Consider the following 25,983-nt stretch of genomic DNA (forward strand, 5'->3'; position numbering starts at 1 on the left):
AACATATAAATACTAACATGCTGCATCTTTTATTAGAACAAAATTTGAAGCATCACTGGGTGGGCCAATTCCGGCTTTGTTTTCTGCACTGACACGGAATTCGTAAGTGTTTCCTTCTTGCAGTCCTGTTACTTTGCATCTGAGATCAGAAACTGGCGTCTTTGTTGCTCTCACCCATCGCAAACTTTTCTTTTCTCTCCTTTCTACATGATATCCTGAGATCTCACTGCCACCATCATCAATTGGCCTTTTCCAACTGACAGTAGCAGTGTTCTTGGTGACGTTTGATACCTCTGGTTTTCCAGGAGGGCCAGGGGGACCTGAAAAGGAAACAAATTGATGAGACATCTACGATTTCCTAAACTCTGCTGTAAATGTTTAAGTATCAGTTCCCTCACGTGCTTTACTTACCAAATCTGTCTACCATTTTGACAGGTTCAGACTGTACAGGTTCCCCTTTGCCATAGTGGTTTACAGCTGAGACCCGGAACAGGTACTCATTTCCTTGGATAAGTTTGGTAGCCACATGCCTGCAAGACTGAATGTCTTCAGCAACCACTGTCCACAAGAGTCGGCTGGTCTCTCTCTTTTCAAGAACATATGACTTAATTGGTGAGCCGCCATCTTCCAAGGGGGGTGTCCATGTAAGTGTTACTTTTTCAGCGGAAACATTACTGATTTCAATAGGACCTGGGGGACCAGGTACATCGAGAACTGTTACTTTCACATGTTCCTCCTTCGTTCCGAAAGGATTGGTAGCAGTGATGGTGTATTCGCCAGCATCTTTCCTAGTGGCGTACTTGATAGTTAGCATGGAAGATGTTGGGGTCGAAGTGATCTGAACGATATCTGATGGTCTAATGTCTTTTCCTGCCCTGGACCAACTTGACTTTGGAAGGGGTTTGCCAAGAATGCTAATGGCACTCAAAACAATGGTATCCTCTGCTTTAACTGTTAACCCATCTTTTATTGTGGGATCAAGGACAATGGTTGGTGCCTCTGCAAAGAAAAAAAAAATTTAATCAGAAAAAGAAAAGGAAGGAGGCTGGATTTGCTATTTTGTGTGCACGAAAAATGTAATAGACTTACCATATTCATCCTTGCAAATAATGGTTCCTGTACTTTCTGATGGAGCACTGATAGCACCTGCCGTATTCTTTGCTCTAATTCTGAATTCATATTTTCCACCCTCAACAAGGTCAGTAACAGTAAAGGCACAGTCTGGGACGTTGACATGGTTTGCTTTCATCCAAGACTTTGAAGGTAGATCCCGCTTCTCCACTATATATCCAGTCAGCTTGTGACCACCATCATATTTTGGCTCAGTCCAAATCAAAGTCACTGAATTCCTTGTTACATTAATAACCTCAGGTTTGCCAGGAGGATCTAATACAGAAAAACAAAACCAGTCAAACAAATATCAATGTTTTCTTCATGCAGAAAATGCACCTGGATTTCTCTTCATATAATGACTTACCAATTGGATCAAGTGCCACAACTGGCTCTGATGGCAGGCTTGGTTTGCCCACTCCTGCTAAATTGATTGCCATTACTCGGAATTCATATTCAAGACCTTCAGTTAATCCTGTCACTTTGAAGTCTTTCATTCTAATAGGAGTCTTGTTAGCTCTCTTCCACAAAAGGCTGTTTCTTTCCTTGAATTCAATATGATACCCTGTAAAAGACCCAGTGATGTATCAACTCGGATAGAAAGTATAAATGTGGCATGATTTTTACATATATATGTTTCACCTGGATAATTTTTATATATATATTTGGAGCCTTGGTGGCATAGTGGTTAAGAGCTACAGCTGCTAAGCAAAAGGTTGGCAGTTCGAATTGACCAGCCGCTCCTTGGAAACACTATGTGGAAACACTATGGGGCCCTATGGGGCAGTTCTACTATGTCCTATAGGGTCCCAATGAGTCAGAATTGACTCGATTGCAACAGGTTATATATTTATACAAGTATATATGTCCTATAGGGTCCCCATGAGTCAGAATTGACTCGATTGCAACAGGTTATATATTTATACAAGTATATATGTGTGTACACACACGTAAAAAGAGGTTCTTGCTGGCATGTGTACTTTTATTATGCAGGCGTAGTGGCATTTTTTTTCCTCTTGAAATATGCATATTTATTGCATCGTTCAAATTTTTAACTTACAGAAGTAGATATATCACCAAGAAAGCATTTCTTTATTAACTGTTACATTAGGTTGTTTTACATGAGGTTGCTTTTAATGAAATTAAACCATAGCCATATGTACTGAAAGGAAAACACATTTTTGCATGTGTAGATGGTGTTACAAATAAGGAGCACAGATTCAACTTGTTTTCAGCGAGAAAGATTTGAAAGAAATATAATGTAAAAGCTGTAGGTTAAGACTCAATTAAATACCTGTAATTGGAGAGCCACCAGTTTTCTTGGGGTCAGTCCAAGTTAGAGACACTGAATCGTGTCTGACATCCACGATGTTGGGAGGAGGGGGAGCATCAGGCACATCTAGGAAAAAGTAGACAATGCAAGATTTATAACAAAGAACTTCCGCAAAACCATGTTTTGCTTTATGTTTTCTAACCTTGGGATACTTACCAAATGGATGTTTAGCAACAATTGGCTCCGATTTCAGGCCCTCTCCTACACCATATTTATTTTCGGCACTGACCCTGAAGGTATATTCCACACCCTCATGAAGTCTGGTTACCCTAAAGGTGGTCTTCTGGACAGCTGAGGCACATGTCACCCACTTGTTGTTTACAGAGTCTCTCTTCTCTAGGATATAGTTGGTGATTTCAGAACCTCCATCATCCTTTGGAGGACCCCACTTTAAGGTTATGGCTTCTGCTGTGACTTCATCAAATTTGATTGGTCCAGTGGGGATGCCAGGCTTGCCAACAACTTTTATAGAGAGAGTTCCCTCCTTTGTGCCGGCAACATTCTTAAGTGTGATTGTGTATTTTCCAGCATCAGATTTTTGGCAGTCATATACCACAAGAGTTGTGTTAACTGCAGATGACTCAACACTGACTCTTGTGTCAGTTGCTAGAAGATCTTCTCCTTTCTTCCAGGTTACTGATGGAGCTGGCTTGCCTTTTATGGGGATCTTAAGACGGAAGTTGCTATTTTCTTTAGCCAAGTAGCACAAGTCAGGTAGATCTTTTAAATCTAGATCAGGAGGCACTGTAGAACAGCAGAGATAGATTGTTATTTCTAAGACCAGGCAACTGACTTTTTCAAAACATTATAGTTTTTAAGGGATTTTTATGTTTTTTATTGAGTAGGACTCAAGAGTGCACTTTTGATGAAAATAAAGGGAAAATGAACATGCATAGGTAAAGGCTTACCAACATCATCCTTTGCCAGAACAGTGATTTCACTTGGGGTTCCTTCTCCATTTTCATTCTCAGCACTCACTCTGAAGGTATATTCCTTCCCTTCAGTCAAATCTTTTGTAGAATACTGTAAACTCATTGATTTCATAACTCGTTGCCACTTATTTTCTTCAGTTAGGAAATCGACCACATAGCCAATGATTCGACTTCCACCATCAGTGCGAGGCTTTTTCCAGGCTATGCGACAAGATGACTTAGTAACAGACATCACTTTCAGGTCCACAACTGGTCCAGGGGTTTCTAAAGCAAAGGAGAAATGAGAAGTCTAAGCCCCAGATAATGCAAGGTAAGATGTCATTTCAAAATGATGGGTTAGTAGCTCATTTCCTCACCAGAAGCCTTGACAGCATCACGTGTTTCACCAGGATCACCAATGCCATACTCATTTTCAGCAAATACCCTGAAGAAGTAGGATTTTCCCTCCTCCAAGTTAGATACCCTGAAGCTTGTTTTTGGGCACTCAGTTGTCACTGTTGACCAGGATTTCCTCTCTGCATCACGTTTTTCGACCACATAGTTTATGATGGGGCTTCCGCCATCAACAATGGGAGGATCCCAGGTAATATAAGCAGAATCTTTGGATATTTCCTTAACAGTCACATTGACAGGTGGCCCAGGAGTATCTGAATAAATAGTGGGCAAATACGAAATGAATGTGTAAGAAACACAGGCTACATTTAAAAAAATGTATGATTCTCTTATCAAATAGACTTACCAAGCACTTTCACTACAATGGTGTATTCCTTTTTACCAACGCTATTCTCCAGGGTCAAGATATATTTTCCTGCATCATATTTGTTCACATTTTCACAGCGCAAGAAAGTGTCAAAGTCGGTTGACTTTATGTCCAGTCCAATCCTTTCTCTTAGATTGACATTTGGTTTAGACCAAGTTATCTTTGGAGGTGGACGTCCTTTTACTGGTACATACAGTCTCATTGTAACTCCAGCACGTAATATCAGTGTTTTCCTCAAATCAGCATCAAGTTCTCCCTCGGGTGGAACTGTTTAATTTTGGGGTGAAGAAAATTAAAAGTATTTCCAAGGACTTCTCTTATCACTCTTAAAATTATGTTTTCTTTTACATAACTTATTTCTTGGTCTTTAAAAAATTCTTAAAGTAATCCTGAAAACTTTTGACATTAGTTATTTCAGTATTCTGACCCAATTGTTGATCTTTCTATTTTCCAACATCCTTCAGGCTCAACCAAGTCTTCCCTATATCCTTCTTTTCATGAATCTTACAAATTCTCAAACTCTACTTATATTGAAAAGAAGGTAGGGGACTGGTTTTTGGTTCTATTCTGTTCTCGTTTTGCTTTTCCATATTCAGTGAAGGCACTCCGTCATAAAATTTGCCACTCTTTCCTTATTTCATCGTAGGAAAAAAATACATAAAGGCTGATATATAATTCCAAGCAATTAAAAATAAAGGGAAAAAGTAGTTTTGGGGAATAAGTGAGTAGAATAAATAGGGAGAAGGGAAATTAAAATAGAGAACCTACCAATTACAAATTATGGAGAAGGGTGGATTGAACAAGACGTAAAAATCATAGGAATGCTAAATAGCTCATTTCTTAGTTAAAAAGAAATCTCTATTTTCAGAACAGCATTTCTATAGTGGATATTATTTCAAAGTCATGAAATTCTCATGTATGTATGCAAAGCTTTCATAACCACAAATCATTTTGCATTCCACTTGGCCTTTTATGTAGTACCATAAAGTACCAACCCAGCTCTCCTAAAATGTACTCCTAGAATTACCAACCCTAAAACTTATAAATTAATACATGTACCTAAGAAAGTTCTATTCTACAATATGATTGGTGAAAAAAACCTCGTATATATTTCCCTTGGTAATACTTACTTAAGATGTCCTTGGGGCAGTGTTTGTCTGGCACGTCACTGGGGTCACTGTATCCAATCTTATTAACGGCAAACACACGGAACTGATACTCTACGTTTTCCATCAGGCCAGTAACCTCAAAGCGGGTTTTCTGTAGCTTCTGTGGTAAATTGCACCTCACCCAGTTATCAGAGTCAGCTCGTTTTACTTCAACAAGGTAACCAATGATAGGGCTACCACCATCATAGGCTGGCTTGCCCCAGGATAGGCTCACAGAACTACGGGTTGTATCATATACTTTAGGGAAAGCCGGTGGGCCAGGAGGATCTGAGGATAAATGAAAGAAATTTTTCATTAAAACCTTGTTCTTGGTTGTTCAGTGCTGATTGTACACAGGATATGGAACTTTTTGATGGAAACTTACACTGAGGATCCTGAGCATAAGCAGCTTTGGATGCATCACTGGGTTTGCCTGGTCCAGCTTTATTTATAGCGGTAACTCGGAACTCGTATTCAGTACCTTCTTGGAGACCTGTTGCTTTTACTGTTCTTTCTATAACAGGTTTTCTGTTGACCTTAGTCCAGTTAACTGCCTGGGTTTCCCGCTTTTCAAGCAAATAGCCAGTGATGGGCGAGCCACCATCATCTGCTGGTGGTTTCCAGCTTACTGTCATGTGGTCTTTGGTTATGTTGCTAATAACAGGAGGATCACAGCGTCCTGGTGGGTCTGCAGAGATTGATTGAAGAGTTAATTTCCCATTTTTAAAGATAATATTTAAAGAGTACAATGAAAAACCACAGGAAAATGTTCCTACCATATGGGTTTTTAGCAATTGCTGGTTCAGTTAAGATTGGATCGCCCACTCCGTATTTATTTTCAGCACAAATACGGAACTGATATTCATGACCCTCTATAAGTTTCTCCACACTGCAGCTGGTGATGGGCACAGTAGCAGAGACTTGTGCCCAGTTGGGCCTGCTGGTTTCACGTTTGTCAACAATATAGTTGGTGATTTCTGAGCCTCCATCTTCAAGAGGAGGTTCCCAGGAAAGCATTGCACGATCTGAATACATTTTGTTGATTTTAACAGATGCTGGAGGACCTGGTTTATCTGAAAGAATATGAAAGAAAAGTGAAGTCTTTTACTAACAGACATAGAATGGGGAATAAGAAAAGAGTAGAGGCCTAGGGCTGGAGACGTGGGCTGCCATCTTAATGTTGTTATTTTCCTGTATGGCCTTGGAATTCACTTAATTTTACAGCATCTTATATCCTCATATTGGATAACTAGAGTATAAGATCTCTCATGCTCTTTTCATATCTAAAAAGCTGTTGTTCTGTGATAAATAATTCTGCGATTAGGAAAGATACATTGGGATATATATCTTTTCTCACAGATTATCTTGTAAGTACTATTGACATCACATTAACCCAAGTAAAATATGAGATTTTAATTAAGCACTTCAGTTACCTAGCACTTTAAGCTTAATCGTGGCTGATTTGGAACCACTTGCGTTTTCGGCAGTAATGGTATAGTCTCCTGAGTCCTTCCGGGTCACGCTGAATAGCTCCAGGGTGCACAGGTTCCGCTTCATGGCCATCTTTATGCCTTCTGCTGGTTTTACCAGTGTGCCATCTTTCTTCCATGAAACTGTTGGCATTGGTTTGCCAAAAACAGTAGCGTCTAGGCAAACATTAGTTCCAGCTTTCACAGTAAGCAAAGACTTCATAGCCACACTCAGTTCTATCCTGGGAGGAACTGGGAAAGAAATAAAATTACTTAATACACACAAAGCTGTATTTTATTGTATAATTCTTGCTCATCACAGTGGAAATTCATATGCTCTATCTCCTTTAAGAATGAGATTTTAAACATTTAATGTATTCATTAGAAAAGAAATACAGATTTAGTGTAGAAATTTCTCAATACTGAAAGTATAAAGAAAAAAATAAAGACAGCACAGAATTCTAACACCCCTAAATTTCCACTATTGTCACTTTGGTGCATTTCTTTGTAGGCTTTCTGTGTGTGTGTATAGTTGAGATTATATGGTCTTTACAGTTCTGTATCCCACTTTTTAATTTAACATATTATTAAGATTCTCTATAGTTATAATTTTTAGTGCCTGCATAGATTTTTTTTTTATCATTTTATTTGTCCCCTTTTCCATAGATGAAGATTTAGTTTTTTACTATTAGAAGTGAACATTGAGAGGGACATACATCTTTGCCTATAATACCCAAGAGAATCTTACCATTTTCTGCAACAATGGTCACTGGATCGGAAGGTTCAGAAGGCTGGCTGATGTTTACTGCGGTCCTGGCAATTGCTCTAAATTGATACTGAGCGTTCTCCTCTAAGCCAGTAGCTGTGTACTCTTCCTGGGGAATCTGGTGGGGTGCAGTATTGCATCGTACCCACTTATCACCAGGAAGCTTGCATGCTTCTACGAAATAGCCAATAATTTTGCTGCCTCCATCATGCTTGGGACGGGCCCAGATGAGGGATACGCTGTTCTTGGAAACATCAATAACTTCTGGTTTCCCAGGCGGGTCTAAAACCAAAAAGAAACATTCTTAGCATTTGTCTTCATAGTAGAAGTTTTAAATTTCCACAATTCATGTTATTGCTGCTGCTAAGCAGCTGGCTCAGTGGGAAGATAATCATCCCATTTTAATAGTCATCCAACCCATATGCATTTTTGAGAACCTTCTGTGTGCTTACAAGAGATTATGTGTAGTGCATTTCATGGTAAGAGATAGAGAATATATCCCTAAATGGAAGTAGTAATCTTCAGAGACTCTAAAATTTACATGCGTCCTCCACGATAAATGAAAACATTACTTACCAACTGGCATTCTTGCTGTTACATATTCTGTTGGTTTGCTGGGTGGGCTGGATCCAGCTTTGTTTAGGGCATAGATTCTGAATGAATACTCAAGACCCTCGACAAGGCCAGCACAAGGGTATTCAGTCGACCGGACTGGAGCATCGTTAGCTTTCACCCAGAGCAAACTGTTTCTTTCTTTGCGTTCAATCAGGTAACCGGTAATGGGGCTCCCTCCATCGCTGTCTGGTCTGTCCCATTTCACAAAGATACAGTCTTTGTTGACTTTGGTGACTCGTGCATTCTTTGGTTCACTAGGAACACCTGGAAATGAAGGCAGGGAAATGTCAGTTCCTGCCTTAACAGACAAAAGAGAAAGCAGCATTTTTTTTTCTCCCTGAAAGAAACATACCAAATGGAAACTTAGCAAGCATCTTTGGTGACGTGAGAGGCTCTGAAATGCCAAATCGATTTTCAGCACGGACCCGGAAGACATACTCCTGGCCTGGGATCAGCTTCCCAACTCTGCAGGAAGTTTTTGTGACTGAAGCTAGAGCAGTGACCCAGTCACCTCGGCTTACATCACACTTCTCCACTATATAATTGGTGATGTTACTGCCTCCATCCTCCAGGGGGATGTGCCAGGACAGGGAGCACGCATCGGCGTCTATATCAGTAATGTCAAACGGAGGCTGCGGGGGCCCAGGGGCATCTGCATGAACCAAAAGAAAAGGAATATAAGAATGGGAATTTGAAAGGAAAAAATGTTTTCTGCCCTGTATATTTAGATGGCCATTTGTCTAGCACTTAACTTACCCATGACTATAACTTTGATTTTCTGGGTGTCTGACCCAGAACTATTCTCTGCAGTGAGGTTATAGTAACCACTGTCCTTCCTAGAAACATCTTTTATGATCAGAACTGAAGAATTGTCTGCTTTATGCACTGCCAGGTGGCTGGATGTGATGACTTCATCCTCTCCTTTTTTCCATTTACAGACTGGATGAGGCTTTCCGTACACATGGGCTTCGATTCGGAGTTTCTTCCCGGCTTTGATAGTAATCTGCTCTGGCATAAGGATCTTCGGTGGTACTAAAAGCAAAATGAAAATATGTTGATTTGGGGGTGTTAATTTTCCTCTGGTGTGTGTAGGGAGGAATTACACTAGTGTTTTTTTAGAATTGTAAGTTGCAATTCATTAGCAGGTTGAAATTAAATTTTGTATTACAGCTGTTTTTTGTAAGGATGAAATAGAAGAGAAATTATCAGAGTACAGCACACATAGTAAGTTTCAAGAAGCTTTTGTTTCAATCATAACGTAGGAAATTCTTCAACTGTCTACAAGTTTTTCTTGACTGGGGTTCCATGAGAGAGAATCATATATATACGTATATGATGTATATGTATGTGTGTGTATTCTGTCATGATTTAAAGTTTATTAACTGTGTGTTTTGGGCCCAAATGTTTGAAAACCACTATTCCCTACTGTTTTTCACGTATTTGTGGAATTCCCTAGATTCCTCAGGGAGAAGTATCTACATATCAAAATAAATTTCCAATAAACTTTTATCACTTGATAGAAACGATTCGGTGACTACTTACACAGCTGTTCTTTGGCTTCATACACTCCTTCAGCTTCTCTTGGCAAACTGACGCCAACAGCATTTCTGGCTGCTACTCTAAATTTATATTTCTTTCCTTCCTTTAGACCAGTGACAACAAGGCTGAGATCTTTTACCACTGAGTACTCCGTCCAGCGATCTGCAGGCTGGTCTTCTTCTCTATAGCTAATGATGTAGCCATCAATTTTAGAACCTCCATCACGCAGGGGAGGTAACCAGGCTAATGCAGCACTATTCTTTGTCATTTCAGTAACTTCTAGTTTCCTTGGGGGATCCGGCTCACCTAGAAGTTTGAAAAAGCAGTTTAGAAAATTATTCTGGTAATCTAATCAAACTCCTTTGTTAATGTACGTAAGCGTTTAGTATGCCATTTGTTTCAAAGTACATAGAACCTATAGTTCAGTATGTGGAATGTAAAAAGTATAAGATGAGGCAGATCAAAAAAGTCTTTAGTGAGTGAATGAGTTAGATATTTATTATACTTTCTGAGTTTATACAAATTAAATCCCTTTCAGTAATGGATGAAAATGTTTTAGGTATTTAACCCAACTTTGCTAAAATAAGGGACTGGAGTTCAGAGGAGGAAGAAAAGATATTACTCACTTAGAGGATCTGATGCAAGCACTGGTTTTGGGATGTCTGTTGGAACACCAGGGCCGTACTCATTGACAGCAGTTACTCTAAAGAAATACTCATTCCCAGGAACAAGATTGGTTACTTGGTAGCTTGTTTTCTTAACTTCTGAGGTAACTGTAGACCACGTCTTTCTTTCCGCTTCACGTTTCTCCACAATATAATGTGTTACTTGGCTCCCACCGTCATTTTCAGGAGGGGACCAGGAAACATGGCATGATGTTTTAGTGGCATCTGAAGCTTTTAAATCAGCCACAGGTCCAGGAGTATCTGTAAAGGACAACAAAGTCAGATATCTATATCTCCTAAGCATCCTTATTCATGAATGTGTCTTTGAAGGGGAGGGAAGAAGCATTTCAGTAACCCACCTAGTACTCTGACGTTTACAAATACAGCCTTTTCTCCTGCCGGGTTCACAAGCGTCAAGGAATATTTTCCTGAGTCATCACGGGTAGAATTAGGGATGACAAGGAAGGCCATTGTGTCAACCAGATCGACTTGTCCTTTTCTGACCACATTATCAATACCCACTCTTCGCCAGGTGACTTTAGGGGCCGGCCTCCCTCTTACTATGGCAAACAGTCGAATAGGGCATCCTGCTCTCACTGTGACCAGCTTTCTCATGCTGGCATCCAGATCAATCTCTGGAGGTTCTGCAAATGACATTAAGGCCATTAGTTGACTGTGGGGAACTCATGTGAAAAGTGAAGTATGAGTGGATCAAGTGCTACGTAGGGCCTTACCTAGGATTTCTTTAGGTTTAATAGCATCCTTTAGTTCTGCAGGACGTCCAATGCCAACTTGGTTTTGGGCACACACTCTGAACTCATATTCCTGGTTTTCATCCAAACTGGTAACTGTGAATTCCATGCGAACAAGCTGTGCTGCAGCATTGCACCTTTTCCAGCCTTCATCAGGTGATGCATCTTCTATTTTTGGTCTCATTTCCACAACATATCCAATTATTGGTGCTCCACCATCATAGACTGGTTTTCCCCACCCAAGAGTTATGGAATTTTTGGTTGTATCAACCACTTTGAAATTGGTTGGTGGACCAGGTGGTTCTGAAAATAAGTTTATATGAGGATAAATTTACACGTTGTTAACTATTACTAGTGAGACTTTAGTATGTAACTTTATATATATAAAAAAAACTTTATATAGTTAACTCAATTCTTTGAGGACAGGTCATTCAATTTCTCAATTATTGAATCCTCTTTATTTTCTCTTTCATAAAATTTGAATCTGCCATTTTATATGCTAGGTGATTTGGTAAAATATCTACTTAGAAAATATATTGGCTAAAATAAAGTTTTGATGTTTTGACAACTTTTATTTATTTAATACCTCTGTACTTGAGATTACGAGTTGGTATAGTATCAGAAACAACAACAACAACAACAAAACAACCAAGAGAATCATACCTATTGGGTCTTTTGCCACCACTGGTCTTGATGGCAAACTTGGTTCTCCAATTCCAATTTCATTTTCTGCCTTGACTCGGAACTGATATTCATGCCCTGGGAGGAGATTCTGTACTTTCATACGTCTCTCAGGGATCGCACTCTTGTTAACAGGGACCCATCGTGCTGAGTGTTTCTCCTTTTTCTCTAAAAAGTATCCTGTGATGGACTTTCCACCATCATACTCTGGTGGATTCCAAACCACAGTCATCTCTTCTTTGCTTACTTTAGTAACTTCTGGGGGATCAGGACGACCAGGTCTATCAAATTTGGTTTTTATGATGACTGGTTTACTTTCTGTTGGAGGCCCAGTGCCTATTTTATTTTCTGCACGGACTCTGAAAATATATTCATTTCCTTCTATAAGACGTGTTACTGTAGCACCAGGTACTAAGACAGAAGCAGAATAGGTAGACCAAACCATCCGCTTGCTCTCACATTTTTCTAGAATATAATTTTGGATTTCACAGCCGCCATCATCCTCCGGTGGGTCCCAGCGAACAGTACAACGATCACTGGACACATCAGTAATTTTCAGATTTCTTACAGGACCAGGCTTATCTAAAACATTGACAGTTGCGTAGGCCACAAAACTGCCAGCTGTGTTAGTTGCTGTAATAACATATTTACCACCATCACTTCGCTTTGCTTTAGTAAGAGAAAATTTAGACGACTCAGTTCTGGTATCAATCTTGACTCTTGGTGATCTTGTTAAGTCTGTAGCATCTTTGTCCTTGGTCCAGGAAACTTCTGGAAATGGCTTGCCTCTAACTCCTGCCTCAAGTCTAATGGTGTCGCCTGCTTTGACAGTTAGTACACCACTTAATTTCAGATCAAGTACTGGTTTCTGTAAGTCTTCCTTCACCACAACTTCCTCTGTATTTACCCAGTCACTTTCACCACCTTCGTTCTTTGTTTGCACTCTGAACTCATAAATCTGGTTTTCAACACACTTGTCAACCATGTAGTGGGTTTCTTTAATGCTTCCTTTATGCACTCTTTCCCAGTCAGTAGAGCCCTTTAGCCTTCTCTCAACATGATATGATAGATTGGGGCTGCCACCGTCATAATCAGGCCGCCGCCACTTTAGGTAGACAAATGTCTTTCCTTTATCTGCGATATGAAGGTTTTCAGGCTCACCTGGTCTATCAATGGGATTAATAGCCAGAATTGGAGTTTTTGTTTCAATGGTTGGCCCAACACCCACTTTGTTCTCTGCACAAACTCGGAAATAGTATTCATTGTTGGCTAAGAGGTTGGCCTTGATTAATCGCTTAGTGACATCCGAAGCAACAATTGACCAGCCTTTCTGGTTTGGTTTGCGATACTCTACTATGAAATTTGTGATTTCTGAGCCACCATTATCTAGTGGATTTTCCCAAGAAATCGTACAGTTCTCTTTGGTTACATTGGTAACCTTCAAATTCTGGCAAGGCCCAGGTCTGTCAAGGACATTAACAATGGCTGAACCTTGAGCATGTCCGCTGCTGTTCTTAGCTGAAATGATATACTTGCCATGGTCAGTTCTAACAGCTTCTTTAATGTGTAACTCTACACGAGGTAGTTCGTGAATTAGATCAACCCGCTTGTCTCGGACCAATACTTTGCCTTCCTTAGACCAAGTTATGTCTGGTTCAGGCCTACCTTTAACTCTGGCAAGGATGTGGATTGTTTGACCCACTCTAACGGTAATTACATCACGACAAGTAACATCAAGTTCTACTTCTGGAGGATGAAGAATGTCTTTTGCGATCACAGATTCTGCTAGTTCTCTGGGCTCTCCCTCTCCCACAATATTAGCTGCCTTTATACGGAACCTGTACTCATTTCCTTCAATAAGTCCAGGTACCCTAAAGGCACACTGCCTAATGAGTTCATCTTTATTAATCCTGTTCCATTGTGCTGTGCCAGGCTTCTGACATTCTACTACATATCCTAGAATGGGGCTACCACCATCACTGAGAGGCTTTGTCCACACCAAGTCAGCAGTTTCTCTGGTCTTGTCCTTCAGTTTAGGATTAATAGGTGGTCCAGGTGGTTTGATGGGCCGGCAAGCTTTTAATGGGTCAGAACTTGGGGATGGATTGCTTAGTCCTGCAAGATTTTCAGCAAAAACTCTAAACTCGTATGTATTTCCCTCATAGAGTCCAGTCACTCCGAACTTCAGGTCAGTTATAGGTGTTTTGTTGACCCTCACCCACTTGCCAGTTACTTCTCGACGTTCCACATAGTAACCAGTTATTGGACTGCCACCGTCAGATTTTGGCAGGGTCCAAGACACTGTTGCGGCATTTTCAGTAATGTCAGTAACCACGGGTTTACCAGGAGGGGATGGAGGACTGAACCTATGTTTAGCAACAGTAGGTGTGGAGTCAAGGGGAGGACCAACACCCATCTTATTCTCTGCTTTGACTCGGAAAACATATTCAGAGCCCTTTTGCAGATGTGGGATTTTCAGCTTAGTCTTACTGCTTCCTGAAGAGACAACACCCCACGTGTCTTTCTTTGTATCTTGTTTCTCGACAATATAATTTATTACAGGGCTTCCTCCATCATCCTTAGGTGGTTGCCATGAGATAGTCATGTATTCAGGGGTAACATCCAGAATATTAATAGGACCTGTTGGTGGACCAGGAACATCAAGGACAGTGAGATGTACAGCTACTGTTTTGCTGCCAGCTGCATTGGAAACAGTGATTTGATATTCTCCAGTGTCTCTCCTTATACAGTTCTTAATAGTGAGTACTGATGAGAAGTTGTCAGTTTCAACTGTGTAGTGTTCATCTGTTTTAATTTCACTCCCATCAGTTGTCCACTTTGCAGTAGGAATGGGTACACCTCTTATAATGGCAGGGAATCTGACTGTAGTTCCAGCTTTTACCACAAGGCCTTCAATTAATTTCACATCCAGCTCCACAGATGGAGGCACTGGAAAGTAAACGTGAGAGAATTATGAACTGATTTTTTAAAATTGTGCTTTAGGTAAAAGTTTACATCTCAAGTTAATTTCTCATTCAAAAATTTATACGCATATTGTTTTGTGACATTGGTTGCAGTCCTTACAATGTGACAGCACACTCCCCCTTTCCACCCCCTGGTTCCCTGTGTCCATTTGTCCAGTTCCTGTCCCTTCCTGCCTTCACATCCTACTTTTGGACAACAGCTGCCCATCTGGTCCCATATATTTGATTAAACTAAGAAGCATGTTCCTCAAGTGTATTATTTTTTTGTTTTATAGGCCTGTCTAATCTTTGTCTGAAAAGTGGGCTTTGGGGATGGTTTCAGTTCTAGGTTAATAGAGCTTCCGGGGATTATTTGATTTTTATAATATAAATACAAAATAATAATGACAATCCAAAAATTACCCAGTTTTTCTTGACATTCTATTGGAATAGTTGTGTCAGGGAGACCGAGACCCACAATATTTTCAGCTTTTACACGGAATCTATAGGTCTTTCCTTGTTGTAATCCAGTAACAACACACTCTAAGTTTGTCACAGTCTTGAATTTTGTCCAGTCTTGGGCTCCCTCTTCTTGATATTCCACCAAATATCCAGTGATTGGAGAGCCACCATCACGATCTGGCTTATTCCAAACAAGGGAGACTTCAGTCTTGTCAACGTCTACATGGTGGAGGTTCTTCGGTGGCCCTGGGGGATCTTTTCAAAAGAAGAAATGATGATGAATAAGTCATTTTCTCAAGGACCGCCAAATAATACTTTGTATCCAGAGAAAGCAACTTACGGAGAGGATCCAGAGCCTTGATGGGTTTAAGTGTTTCAACAAAAGGACCACGTCCATACTGATTCTCAGCAGCTACTCGGAAGAGATACTGATTGCCTTCATTAAGATGTTTGGCCAAGTGACTCTTTTTCTTTGACGTAGTTGAAAGAGGTGACCACTGGGCACTGGCAACATCTCTCCTCTCAACCACATAATTTGTAACAACAGAACCACCATCATCCAGTGGTTCCTTCCAAGTAAGGTAACAAGAATCTTTCCGAATTTCACTGACCTCCAGGTCTCTAGGTGGCCCAGGTTTATCTGGAAAGTGTCAATTAATACAGATATTAAAATGGTTTAATCAAGTTCAGAATTCAAAAAATACCAAAATTTATTTTTAACGATGTAGGTATTAAAATTGTTACCTAATACAAGTACTTTCACTGAGACAGTTTTTGAACCAGCTGGATTCTCTACTGTTAAGGAATAAATTCCACCATCTTCATGGGCAGCATTACGAATTTCAAGCTTGCTACCAACTGGAGTAACATCAATTGTTGCTTTTGTCGGAGCCTCTCTGTCTTCTTTTTTCCAAGTTACTTTTGGGAATGGCACTCCTTTGATGATGGCACTAAGTCTTAGGGTATCACCAACCTTTATGTGTTGTTCTCTTGCCATATTGGCATCAAGAATCAACTCAGGAGGTTCTAGAATAAAGAGAACAGGACTTTCAGATTTGATTCGTTAATCAATTTTACAATTGAACATACATAATCAGGAACCTAGCTTTCTTTCAAAATAAAGGTGAGAACATTTCACTCACCAAGTCTGTCTTTTACGAGCACTGGCTCAGGAACATGAGCTGGATCCGATTCACCAGCTTTATTTACTGCTATTACTCTGAACTTATAGGTTTGACCATCTCGAAGACCAGTGACTTTATATTTGGTTTCAGGACATGACTCAGGAGTGTGATTAGCTCTTTTCCACTCTTCATCTCCAACTTTCTGGTACTCAACAATATAACCCAGAATCTTGCTCCCACCATCATGACGTGGTGGCTGCCAAGTTAGATCAACTGAATTACATGTTGTGTCTACTGCTTCAGGATTAATAGGTGGACTTGGTTTAGCTACATAAGAAAAGAGAAGACAAAAAGGAGTTGGAATACAGCTGAAAACAAAGTTGGATAATATGAAAGCTGAATGATTGCTTCAATACTATACCAATTGGATCTTTAGCAAAGATTGGTTTGGATGGTGGACTTGGATCTCCAATACCAATTTCATTTTCTGCAGAAACCCGGAATTCATACTGACAGCCTTCTAGAAGATCAGGAACCCTAAATTTAGTGTATGGATGAATGGGCTCTTTGGTAACTCTAGCCCACCGTTTAGACATAGTTTCCCTCTTTTCTAGGATGTAGTTTGTGATGGGTTTTCCTCCATCATGTGGCTTGTTCCAAGTTACTAATGCCGAGTCTTTGGTAACTTCTGTAACAATCGGCTGCTCAGGTGCATCAGGAACCCCTACAACAAATATTAGTAAAACGTGTTAGAAATTTCATGCTTCTTATTAACAATTTCAAAGCATTGAATTACTAAAGAGAAATGTAATGCATACTGAAACGATCTTTGGCTTTCATTGCATCAGACACCAAGGGATCACTTATTCCATATAGATTTTCAGCATGTATCCGGAAAATATAATCTTTTCCTTCGAGCAGTTTAGAAACTTTGCATGTTGGTTTAGCACTTGCAGATGTCACAGGCATCCAAACGTCTTTGCCCACCTCCTTCTTCTCAATAATATAATTGGTAATTTCACTTCCTCCATCATCTAAAGGTGGTTTCCAAGAGATAACCATGTGATCTTTGGTTACCTCGTCAAAAATAACTGGTCCTACTGGTGGTCCAGGGCGATCTGTGGAAAAAAAAAATCACAGCATAAAATGTTATTTCCACTTCTGTTTTTGAAAGAACAGAATGTCTATTCTTCTTGCTCCATTATACTTACCAACAACAGCAACTTGACAGAAACCTTTCCTTGAGCCTGTGCTGTTCTCCACAACCACACAGTATTTGCCAGAATCCGATCTTTTGGCTTTGATCTTCTCTAGAGCAACTGTTGTTGGAGTGGTCTTTATATGAGTGCGATCATCTTCTAGCACATCAGCTTCATCTTTGAACCAAGTAACCTTAGGCTTTGGCTTGCCTGAGTAACGGCCCTTGAGGGCAAAAGATTCACCAACTCGAATGATGAGCTTATCTCTGAAATCGAGGTCAAGCGTTGGGGGAGCTAAAATTATAATTATAAAGAGAAATCAGTTTTACCGTTGTCTTATAACAAATCTACAAATGCTGAAGTTTTCAAAGTTTAAGTTGTATTAGACACATACCCAGCTCATCTTTACAAGTGATTGGCTTGGTGCAAAATGATGGTTTTCCCTGTCCGACAATATTGACAGCACTGACACGGTACTCATAGGTATCACCTTCTTTTAAGCCTTTGACAGTATATTTTCGGCTAAGCAAATTGTCATTTGTAACTTTGTGGAACTTCTCAGTTCCAATGAGCCGGCTTTCTAGGACATAGTTAATAATTTCTGATCCACCATCATACTTAGGAGGATTCCAAGTTAGCGAAACAGTGTTTTTAGTGACTTCTTTGACTTCCAGATCTTCGGGACGTTCAGGTACAGCTGTAAGTATAAGTATGAAATTACAGTAAAAAAAAAGTCATATTAAGAATGTACCCCATTTTGAGGATTGTATTTGAACGTTAAACTATCTGCTTCAATGAATAACAAAAGTGATCTACTCATAGATCAATGGAGCTAAAAAGGCCCCAATACAACCTAATCCCCTCATTCGACAGATGAGGAAATAGAAGTTCATTGAGGGTAAATAATTTAGGAAAGTTCTCCAGAGTTAGTAGTTTTAGAGTTAGGAAAATAATTCCATTTCTATTCATGCCATTAGGCAGAAAAATTAAAAAATCAGCATAGCATACATGAAAGGAATTTAATGAATCATATATATTCCCCTAATATCTTTCACAATTGATATTCAGATACTACCAACATCAGCTATCAAGTAGTTGCCTGATAAATGCTTCTAAAGGATTGAAACATGTGGTATTTAAGCACATTTTTTGTGGCCATAGTCTTTTATTAAATGAATGAAGAAATTGATAAAGCATGAAGTTGTTTAAAATCGAACTTACTTATTGGATCTCTGATGATGAGTTCATCTGATGTCTCAACAAATGGGCCCATGCCGATGCTATTTTCAGCTGCAATTCGGAAAAAGTAGGCTTTTCCTTGAATTAGACCCTGGACAGTAGCATTCTGTCGGGTAACTGTACATGTCACTGGGGTCCATGCTCTGCGGTCAGCTTCCCGCTTTTCGATGACATAGTTGGTGATTGGAGAGCCTCCGTCATCTTCTGGAGTAAACCATGTCAGTTTGCAGGAGTCATTGGTTAGGTTGTGGGCTAGGAATGGAATTCCAACAGGACCTGGCACATCTAGAAATAAGAGGAAAAGGAATTTTAGCTGTTTTCTTCAATTAAGTATAATGCTCAATATTTGTTACCCTCTGTTTTTAAAAGGGACAAAAATGTCCTTATGAAGAAAATTAAGACTTTTTCTTCTGATGTCTATATTCAACGATACTTTTAAATGAAGTAGATTTGCAACAGTTACTGATTGCTACTGTTTTAGTAGAAGCTGAAGGGATAGGTAAAGTGATTTTATTTAGTAATTCGTAAGTCGAATGGTCGTAGCGGTTAAGTGCTACGGCTGGTAACCAAAAGGCTGGCAGTTCGAATCCACCAGGTGCTCCTTGGAAACTCTGTGGGGCAGTTCTACTCTGTCCTATAGGGTCGCTATGAGTCGGAATCAACTAGATGGCAATGGGTTTGGTTGTTTTTTTTTTCTTTTAAGTCAAATGGGAGGGGGATGCCACTGGAAGGAGGAACACACAGAAGGAGATGGGAGATACATCAAGCATCAAGAGTAGCATGGTTACTTTTCGTTTCTAGTTTTCTTTCAAGGGGTACAGGAGGGGAGTGGTTTCTGAATGATCGGTGAATCAGTGAGCAGAACAGGAGGCCCCAAGTCTCAGAGTGACCTTTGAAGGGCTGGAAATTTAACCTGGAAGTGCACTGGTTCTCAAAGAATAGCTACTGAGCAAAACAGTGTTTTTTTTTGTTTTGTTTTGTTTTTTTTTTAGTGTTTAGATGCATGAAATTAAATGGCTGTAGGACAATTGCTCAATGAAATAGCTTTCCATATGCCATTTTCTGGGGGTTTATTGTAATATTAATTATTTGCAGTAGAGAACTGATTATTTTCATGGAAAAACCATGGTTGTTTGGAATATGGCTGTGCCTAGAGACATGCTTACAGAGAGCTCTGAGTTGGAAGGCTTCATTTTCTGAGCAGATCACTTGAATAACATAGCTAGTGAGAGGCATGAAAAAGCCTTCTAGAGAAGTTCAACTCTATATTCAGTCATTAAAAATGTAATATTGATAACCAAATATGCTGTTCTCTTCAATTAGAATACTGAAACCCCTCAAAGGGATTCTGCAGTACTATGATAATTAGCAAATCAGGATGTAGTCTCATGATATGAAAATGGTCAACTTTGGCAAATTGTTAAACATTCATGTATATTTGCAGGAAAGTTGCTTTTATGAAAACTATTAATAACACAGTACATGCTTATGTCATATAAAAAATAGCATACAAAACTGTATAGCAGGAGTACAATCACATAAAATGTGAATAGGATTAAAAAAGAGGAAATTAAAAAAAAAATGCTAATAGTGGCCACAAGGATTGTGGGTGAGTTTTCTATTTTCTAGAATGTTTGTAACATAGTTTTATTATAACATAGTTTATTGTATATGTAATAAAATGTCATGTTAAAAAGTTGCATGAAAAAGTTGAATGTATTTACCTAATACATCAACAATGATTGTCTTCTTTCTTTCTCCCCCCGCATTTTTGGCGAGAAGAGAGTAGACGCCTTGGTGGCTCCTCTCGCAATTCTTGATGACCATGGATGAGCTAATGGCTGTGGTCTCGATGGTGGCTTCTTGGGGTAACGCACTTTCATTCTTGCTCCAGGTGACTGTCGGAGGTGGCTTTCCAGACACATAGGCAATGATCCGAATCACCCCTCCGGCATGGACCACAATTCTATCTCTGACACTGGCATCTAGCTGAACGTCAGGTAAAACTGAAAAACAATTTAAAATTATGCATGTGTTTTTCACTTTCAATCAAAACATAAATATTGAAAAAATAATAGAAGTATTTTTTTTTTTTTTTATTAATAGCTACCAATTCTGTCCTTCATTTCAATTATATCTGTAGCTTCTCCAGGTTCTCCGATGCCAGCAATGTTGATTGCTCTCACTCTAAATTTGTAGAATGCTCCTTCTTTTAATCCTGTCACAACAAGCTTTGTTCCTCTCACTTCTTTATCTTTGCCCTGGGGAAAAATCATAAATATAATTATTAGAATACTTGTCAGTTCGTGCTTTAATAGCTTTCTAAAGCGTAACTAACAGCATGTTTAGACCTTCTATTTGAAAAACTGTTAATGACTTTAGTTTTTAGGGATCAGGTATTACAGGTAAACACTGAGTAAAAGAGCTTGCCAGGAATTATGATTTAAAAATTATCAAATGACTGAAAGAACTACACTGTTCCTTTACTCCAGCTTCCAGGGCTTATAACTCTAATATGATTTAACTTTTGATTAGACTTTTGACATGTTTGGATTATCAATTATAATTATGTTTCTCTGATTTCTTAATCTAGCTTTCTAAGAAGGTAATGGGATGGGGAATAACTGTGACATTTTTAGTTTCTTAATCACGTATTTTTGTAAGGCCAAGTTTTGGCTACCTTTTCCCATTCTTCTTTTCCTTCTTCTTTATATTCAACGATGTATCCAGTTACTTTGGATCCTCCATCTTTCAGTGGGGGAGTCCATTCCAGATCCACAGATGATTTAGTCCAGTCTGTCACTTTGGGAAACGGAGGACCGGGAGGGGCTGAAAAGAACCAGCACATTAATATTCTTGACTTTTCCATGGCACTTTTGGAAAATAAAATTCAAACAGACTAACAAATGCAAAAAACAGATGATTACAAGTCTTACCAATCGGATCTCTAGCTCTCACTGGGTCTGATGGAAGACTTGCTGGGCCCACACCAGCAGCATTGATAGCATATACCCGGAATTGGTAGTCAGAACCTTCAATAAGACCAGTCACTTTATAAGAAACACCCAAAGTCATGGCCTTGATAGGATCTCTGTTAACTCTCTTCCATCTCTTTGAAGTGGTGTCTTTCATTTCTAGCCAGTACCCTGTCACAGGAGAGCCTCCATCATATTCTGGCTCTTCCCAGTTGACTGTCATGGAGTTACGAGTTACGCTGCTAACTGTCGGCTTATCTGGTGCTCCAGGGACGGCTGTGAAACAATTATGTTAATTTATAAGAAAGTATGAAAAACATAGATAAGAATGGCTTTGCATGTGAAAATGTTGTCCTACTTACAGAAAAGATTTCTTGCTGTTTCTGGTTCACTGTCTAGAGGCTCCCCAATGCCATATTTATTCTCAGCCATGATGCGGAATACATATTCGTGGCCTTCTAGCAATTTAGGAATTGTGTACATGCATTCTTTTGGTTCACTGGAGACACGTACCCATGTCTTCCTGTTAGCTTCTCTTTTCTCAATTACATAGTTTGTAATCTTAGACCCACCATCATCTTTAGGTGGAAGCCAAGATAATGTCATTTGATCTGCTGAAATAGATTCAAACTTTATGGGTCCCACTGGAGGGCCAGGACGACCTAAAATGATTTGAAAAAGAAGCACTATTAGTCAAATGATTTTTAAAGCCAAATATTACTAATGGACAGAAAACACGTAGTTTTAACCAAACCAGGCAATATTTACCAAGGACATTCAGTCTCATCTCCTTTGATGCTGTTCCCAGATTATTTACAGCTGTGATGGTATATAAGCCAGTGTCATTCCTTCGAGACTGTGGAATAACTAAGGTGCAAGTATCATCCACCACGAGTTTGTTGACATGGGTGTCGTAGATAACAGGCTGTTTGTCATCAGGCTTCTTCGGAGGAGCTTTAAACCAGGTTAGTGTAGGGAACGGCACACCTTTAATTTTGGCCGCAATGCTAACATCAGTTCCTTCTTCGACTTCCATGAATTCTTTTAGATCAATTGACGGTGGACCTAGATTATTAAAAAAAAAAAAAAAAAAATGTCATTAGAAAAATAAAAAGCACTAAAGACTAGGAAGTAGTATCCACCGTAACTGGAAAGCTCTTTGAACCTCTATAGTCAGGTTTTGTAGCCCAGCCAAATATAAAGAACTGATCGGTCTTCAACAGTCTGATGCCAGTAAGGTGCAGGTCACATGGTCATTATCCTTTATTGGCTCTACATGTGACTGTGTATCAGCTATTGGCTCTCTCTTATCTGACATCATTATGTATGTGCACATTCTGCCAAAAGGGCAGAGAGAAGGGAAGATCGTTGTAGTTTAGGCATGGGGGATCTGCCATGATATTCCCTTTAATATTCATGCAGTGATGAGGGTACCTACTATGTTCACTGTGAGGTTAATACTCCTTTTAAGAAATATAACTACTAGTAGAGACAAAGCATTTTCCATGAGTCTAACATAAGAAGGGAGTGACTATGGCCTTTCTAAGCCTAGAAGAGAGAATTAAACAAATACACAGAAACAGTGATGGTAACAATAATTAAAGGAAGAATCATTACCATATTTGTATGTATATATACATCTATACATACAAATATAAACGCATATTTGTATGTGTGTTTACCTATTAAAATTGATATATATTTTTCTCAAATAGAGAAAAATAAACTTAATTGTGGAGATAAATGGGTCCTAGCAGTTGATTATTTTCTGCTCCTTTTGAGGAGCACGCAGAGGAATTGCTCTAGCTTCTGATAGGTAAAACAGCCTGCCATGGAGAATAGTATATAGTAAGTAAATAACAAACATCATCTACGTTAAATAGGGAAAATGTAACATGTAAGAAAATATGATGATTCTGTGGAAACTGAGGGAATGCGTACTTGAGCAACATGCCCGTGTCCACTCTTAATCCAAGGTATCTTTTTATTTTGGACTGTTGTTAAATAAACATCTAGGAAGAGAGTTAAAAAGAGGACTTTGTCAATATGCTGATACTTACATGTCTGGTCTTTGACAATCACCGGGCCAACAGTGGCTGAAGGTTTGCTGACTCCTGCAGCATTGACAGCCTTAACTCTGAATTCATATTCCCCACCCTCGATGAGGTCTTCAACGGTAAACTGCAGTTCTTCCACATCACGCTTATTGCACTGTCTCCAGGCTTCTTTCTTTTTCCCAGTAGGGTCCCACGCAAGGCACTCAACGATATAATGGGTGACAGGGGAGCCCCCATCATTCTTTGGGGGTTTCCATGACAGGTGTACTGTATTCTTTGTTATGAGGCCAATCTTGAGTTTAATGGGTGGATCAGGAGGATCTTGAAAAAATAAAGGAAGTATTAAGCATTGTTTAAAGCAATATATAAAAGCATTGTTTAAAGCAATATATTTAAATTTTGAGACTATATACTTAGATTTAAAAAACTTACATATTGGGTCTCTAGCAGTGGTCCTCTGAATGGTTTCCACAGGTGCCCCAATACCAAAACGGTTTTCTGCACGCACACGGAAGAAATATTGCTGTTCCGCGATGAGATCAGGCACTACAAACGTGGTGCTTCCACAGTTTGGATTGACTTTAGTCCAGGCTTTTCCATCAATAGTCCTCTTCTCAATAACATAGCCTTTGATCCTGTCTCCTCCATCATCATCCGGCACCTTCCATGAAAGTTTGCAACTACTCCTGGTGATGTCACTGACTTTCAGATCTTTGGGTGGTCCTGGTACATCTGTTGGATGTGAATCACAAAACAAACAGTGTTACTTAGGTATTTAAAAAATAGTTTGTTCTTATTCTATAGCAACTCTTAAAAGTTTTTCTTACCCATGACTTTAACTCTACAGTTTGCAGTCTTCTGTCCTGCTTTATTTTTGGCTGTGATGCTGTATTTGCCTGAATGAGAGCGTTTACACTCAGGAATAATAATTACTGATGAGTTTTCAGCAGTCTCCAGCTGCACAAAGAAAAAGAGTTGGTCAAACATTGAATGTAATAATAGCAATATTGAAGTCGACGATATTCTGAATTATTTCAAATCTCTCTTTTTACCTGTGCATCTTCAGGTATATCATGAATTCCATCCTGTTAGAAAAGATAATTATAGTGTAAATACTCCTTATAGCGATTCAATGGGAGACACTGAAAAATGTCACTTTCTTACCTTCACTGCCTTCTTTGCCTTTCCATCAAATTCCCAAGATGATTTTGGCGTTGGGCGTCCCTTGATGACAGCAGGAATCCTAATCTGTGAGCCAGCTTTACAAACCAGAGAATCCTGTGCACCAATATCAATGAAAACTTCTGGTTCCTCTGCAATACCACAAATAATATAACAGGATTTAGCTCACCATTTTCAAGAAAATAATTGACACAGCCTTAGTAAATTAATCAATTTCAGAATAAGGTCAAGAGATGAATACATAAACTGAATAACGACTGGTACCTTGAATATCAGTGGCAGGTATCTCTCCTGTTGTATCGCTTGGTTCAGATTCACCGGCTTCGTTGACAGCTTTCACTCTGAATCTGTACTTCCTGAGTTCTTTCAGATTAGGCACCACACATTCACAGGTAGTTAGCAGTTTGTCTGGTTCATTTACTTTCTTCCAGTCAGTAGTACCTTCTTCTTGCATTTCTACAATGTACCCTTTGATTGGACTGCCACCATCTTTAGCTGGAGGTTTCCATGCCAGTGAGATGCTTGACTTTGTTTTATCTTTGACTTCTGGGCAAGAAGGTGGCCCAGGTGGGTCTAATAAGAAAAAAAAAACAATCAAATTTGAGGCTAATGGATTGCAAGATTTATATAACATGATACTCATACTATGCATGATTACACTTTATTTTTAACCTATTAAAATATTAACATAGGCGTGCTAAGAGAATAAATCACCTTCTAGAGAAGAGAAATAAAGGGAATAATCTATTTTTATTAATCTCTCTTTATTAAGCATTAATGAAAAAGAAAACAAACAACTAGCTGGGATAAGAAGGACTTCTTTCTCTAGATAGATCTACATTCTGTTTACACATTATTAGTGAAGAGCTGTTTTTTAAGATCCCTTTGAAGAGATTTTACAACATTCTCTGCTGAAAACTCATTAGAATTTATCTTAAAATTAAAAAATGATTTCATCATTAGCTGGTAAAGCTTTGAATGCAAACTAACCTTAATGCTCTTAGGGGATAGG

At 39.2% G+C, this 25,983-nt stretch overlaps 1 protein-coding gene across 1 annotated transcript in view; it reads right to left on the minus strand.

The window, feature by feature from the left end:
• The window catches only part of TTN (titin), a 275,933-nt gene that overhangs the window by 49,893 nt on the left and 200,057 nt on the right, over window positions 1-25,983 (minus strand). Inside the window, exons 244-286 of the mRNA XM_049887553.1 lie at window positions 25,236-25,544; window positions 24,954-25,102; window positions 24,842-24,874; window positions 24,617-24,746; window positions 24,222-24,521; window positions 23,793-24,110; window positions 22,501-22,797; window positions 22,095-22,394; window positions 21,694-22,008; window positions 21,438-21,586; window positions 20,868-21,018; window positions 20,482-20,763; window positions 18,740-19,042; window positions 17,913-18,215; window positions 17,531-17,812; window positions 17,138-17,437; window positions 16,741-17,043; window positions 16,338-16,646; window positions 15,940-16,221; window positions 15,536-15,835; window positions 15,157-15,450; window positions 11,753-14,719; window positions 11,072-11,392; window positions 10,697-10,981; window positions 10,299-10,598; window positions 9,676-9,978; window positions 8,890-9,165; window positions 8,486-8,785; window positions 8,095-8,397; window positions 7,501-7,800; window positions 6,717-7,004; window positions 6,060-6,356; window positions 5,669-5,971; window positions 5,266-5,571; window positions 4,115-4,402; window positions 3,732-4,022; window positions 3,352-3,639; window positions 2,600-3,187; window positions 2,405-2,509; window positions 1,478-1,675; window positions 1,090-1,386; window positions 412-999; window positions 18-320 (exon numbers count right to left, since the gene is read on the minus strand). Coding sequence (XP_049743510.1) covers window positions 18-320; window positions 412-999; window positions 1,090-1,386; window positions 1,478-1,675; window positions 2,405-2,509; window positions 2,600-3,187; window positions 3,352-3,639; window positions 3,732-4,022; window positions 4,115-4,402; window positions 5,266-5,571; window positions 5,669-5,971; window positions 6,060-6,356; window positions 6,717-7,004; window positions 7,501-7,800; window positions 8,095-8,397; window positions 8,486-8,785; window positions 8,890-9,165; window positions 9,676-9,978; window positions 10,299-10,598; window positions 10,697-10,981; window positions 11,072-11,392; window positions 11,753-14,719; window positions 15,157-15,450; window positions 15,536-15,835; window positions 15,940-16,221; window positions 16,338-16,646; window positions 16,741-17,043; window positions 17,138-17,437; window positions 17,531-17,812; window positions 17,913-18,215; window positions 18,740-19,042; window positions 20,482-20,763; window positions 20,868-21,018; window positions 21,438-21,586; window positions 21,694-22,008; window positions 22,095-22,394; window positions 22,501-22,797; window positions 23,793-24,110; window positions 24,222-24,521; window positions 24,617-24,746; window positions 24,842-24,874; window positions 24,954-25,102; window positions 25,236-25,544 — 14,904 coding nt within the window. The remainder of the gene's footprint in view (window positions 1-17; window positions 321-411; window positions 1,000-1,089; window positions 1,387-1,477; window positions 1,676-2,404; window positions 2,510-2,599; window positions 3,188-3,351; window positions 3,640-3,731; window positions 4,023-4,114; window positions 4,403-5,265; window positions 5,572-5,668; window positions 5,972-6,059; window positions 6,357-6,716; window positions 7,005-7,500; window positions 7,801-8,094; window positions 8,398-8,485; window positions 8,786-8,889; window positions 9,166-9,675; window positions 9,979-10,298; window positions 10,599-10,696; window positions 10,982-11,071; window positions 11,393-11,752; window positions 14,720-15,156; window positions 15,451-15,535; window positions 15,836-15,939; window positions 16,222-16,337; window positions 16,647-16,740; window positions 17,044-17,137; window positions 17,438-17,530; window positions 17,813-17,912; window positions 18,216-18,739; window positions 19,043-20,481; window positions 20,764-20,867; window positions 21,019-21,437; window positions 21,587-21,693; window positions 22,009-22,094; window positions 22,395-22,500; window positions 22,798-23,792; window positions 24,111-24,221; window positions 24,522-24,616; window positions 24,747-24,841; window positions 24,875-24,953; window positions 25,103-25,235; window positions 25,545-25,983) is intronic.

The sequence above is a fragment of the Elephas maximus genome, chromosome 6, assembly GCF_024166365.1.
Source record: "Elephas maximus indicus isolate mEleMax1 chromosome 6, mEleMax1 primary haplotype, whole genome shotgun sequence".
In the NCBI taxonomy this organism is placed as follows: Eukaryota; Metazoa; Chordata; class Mammalia; order Proboscidea; family Elephantidae; genus Elephas; species Elephas maximus.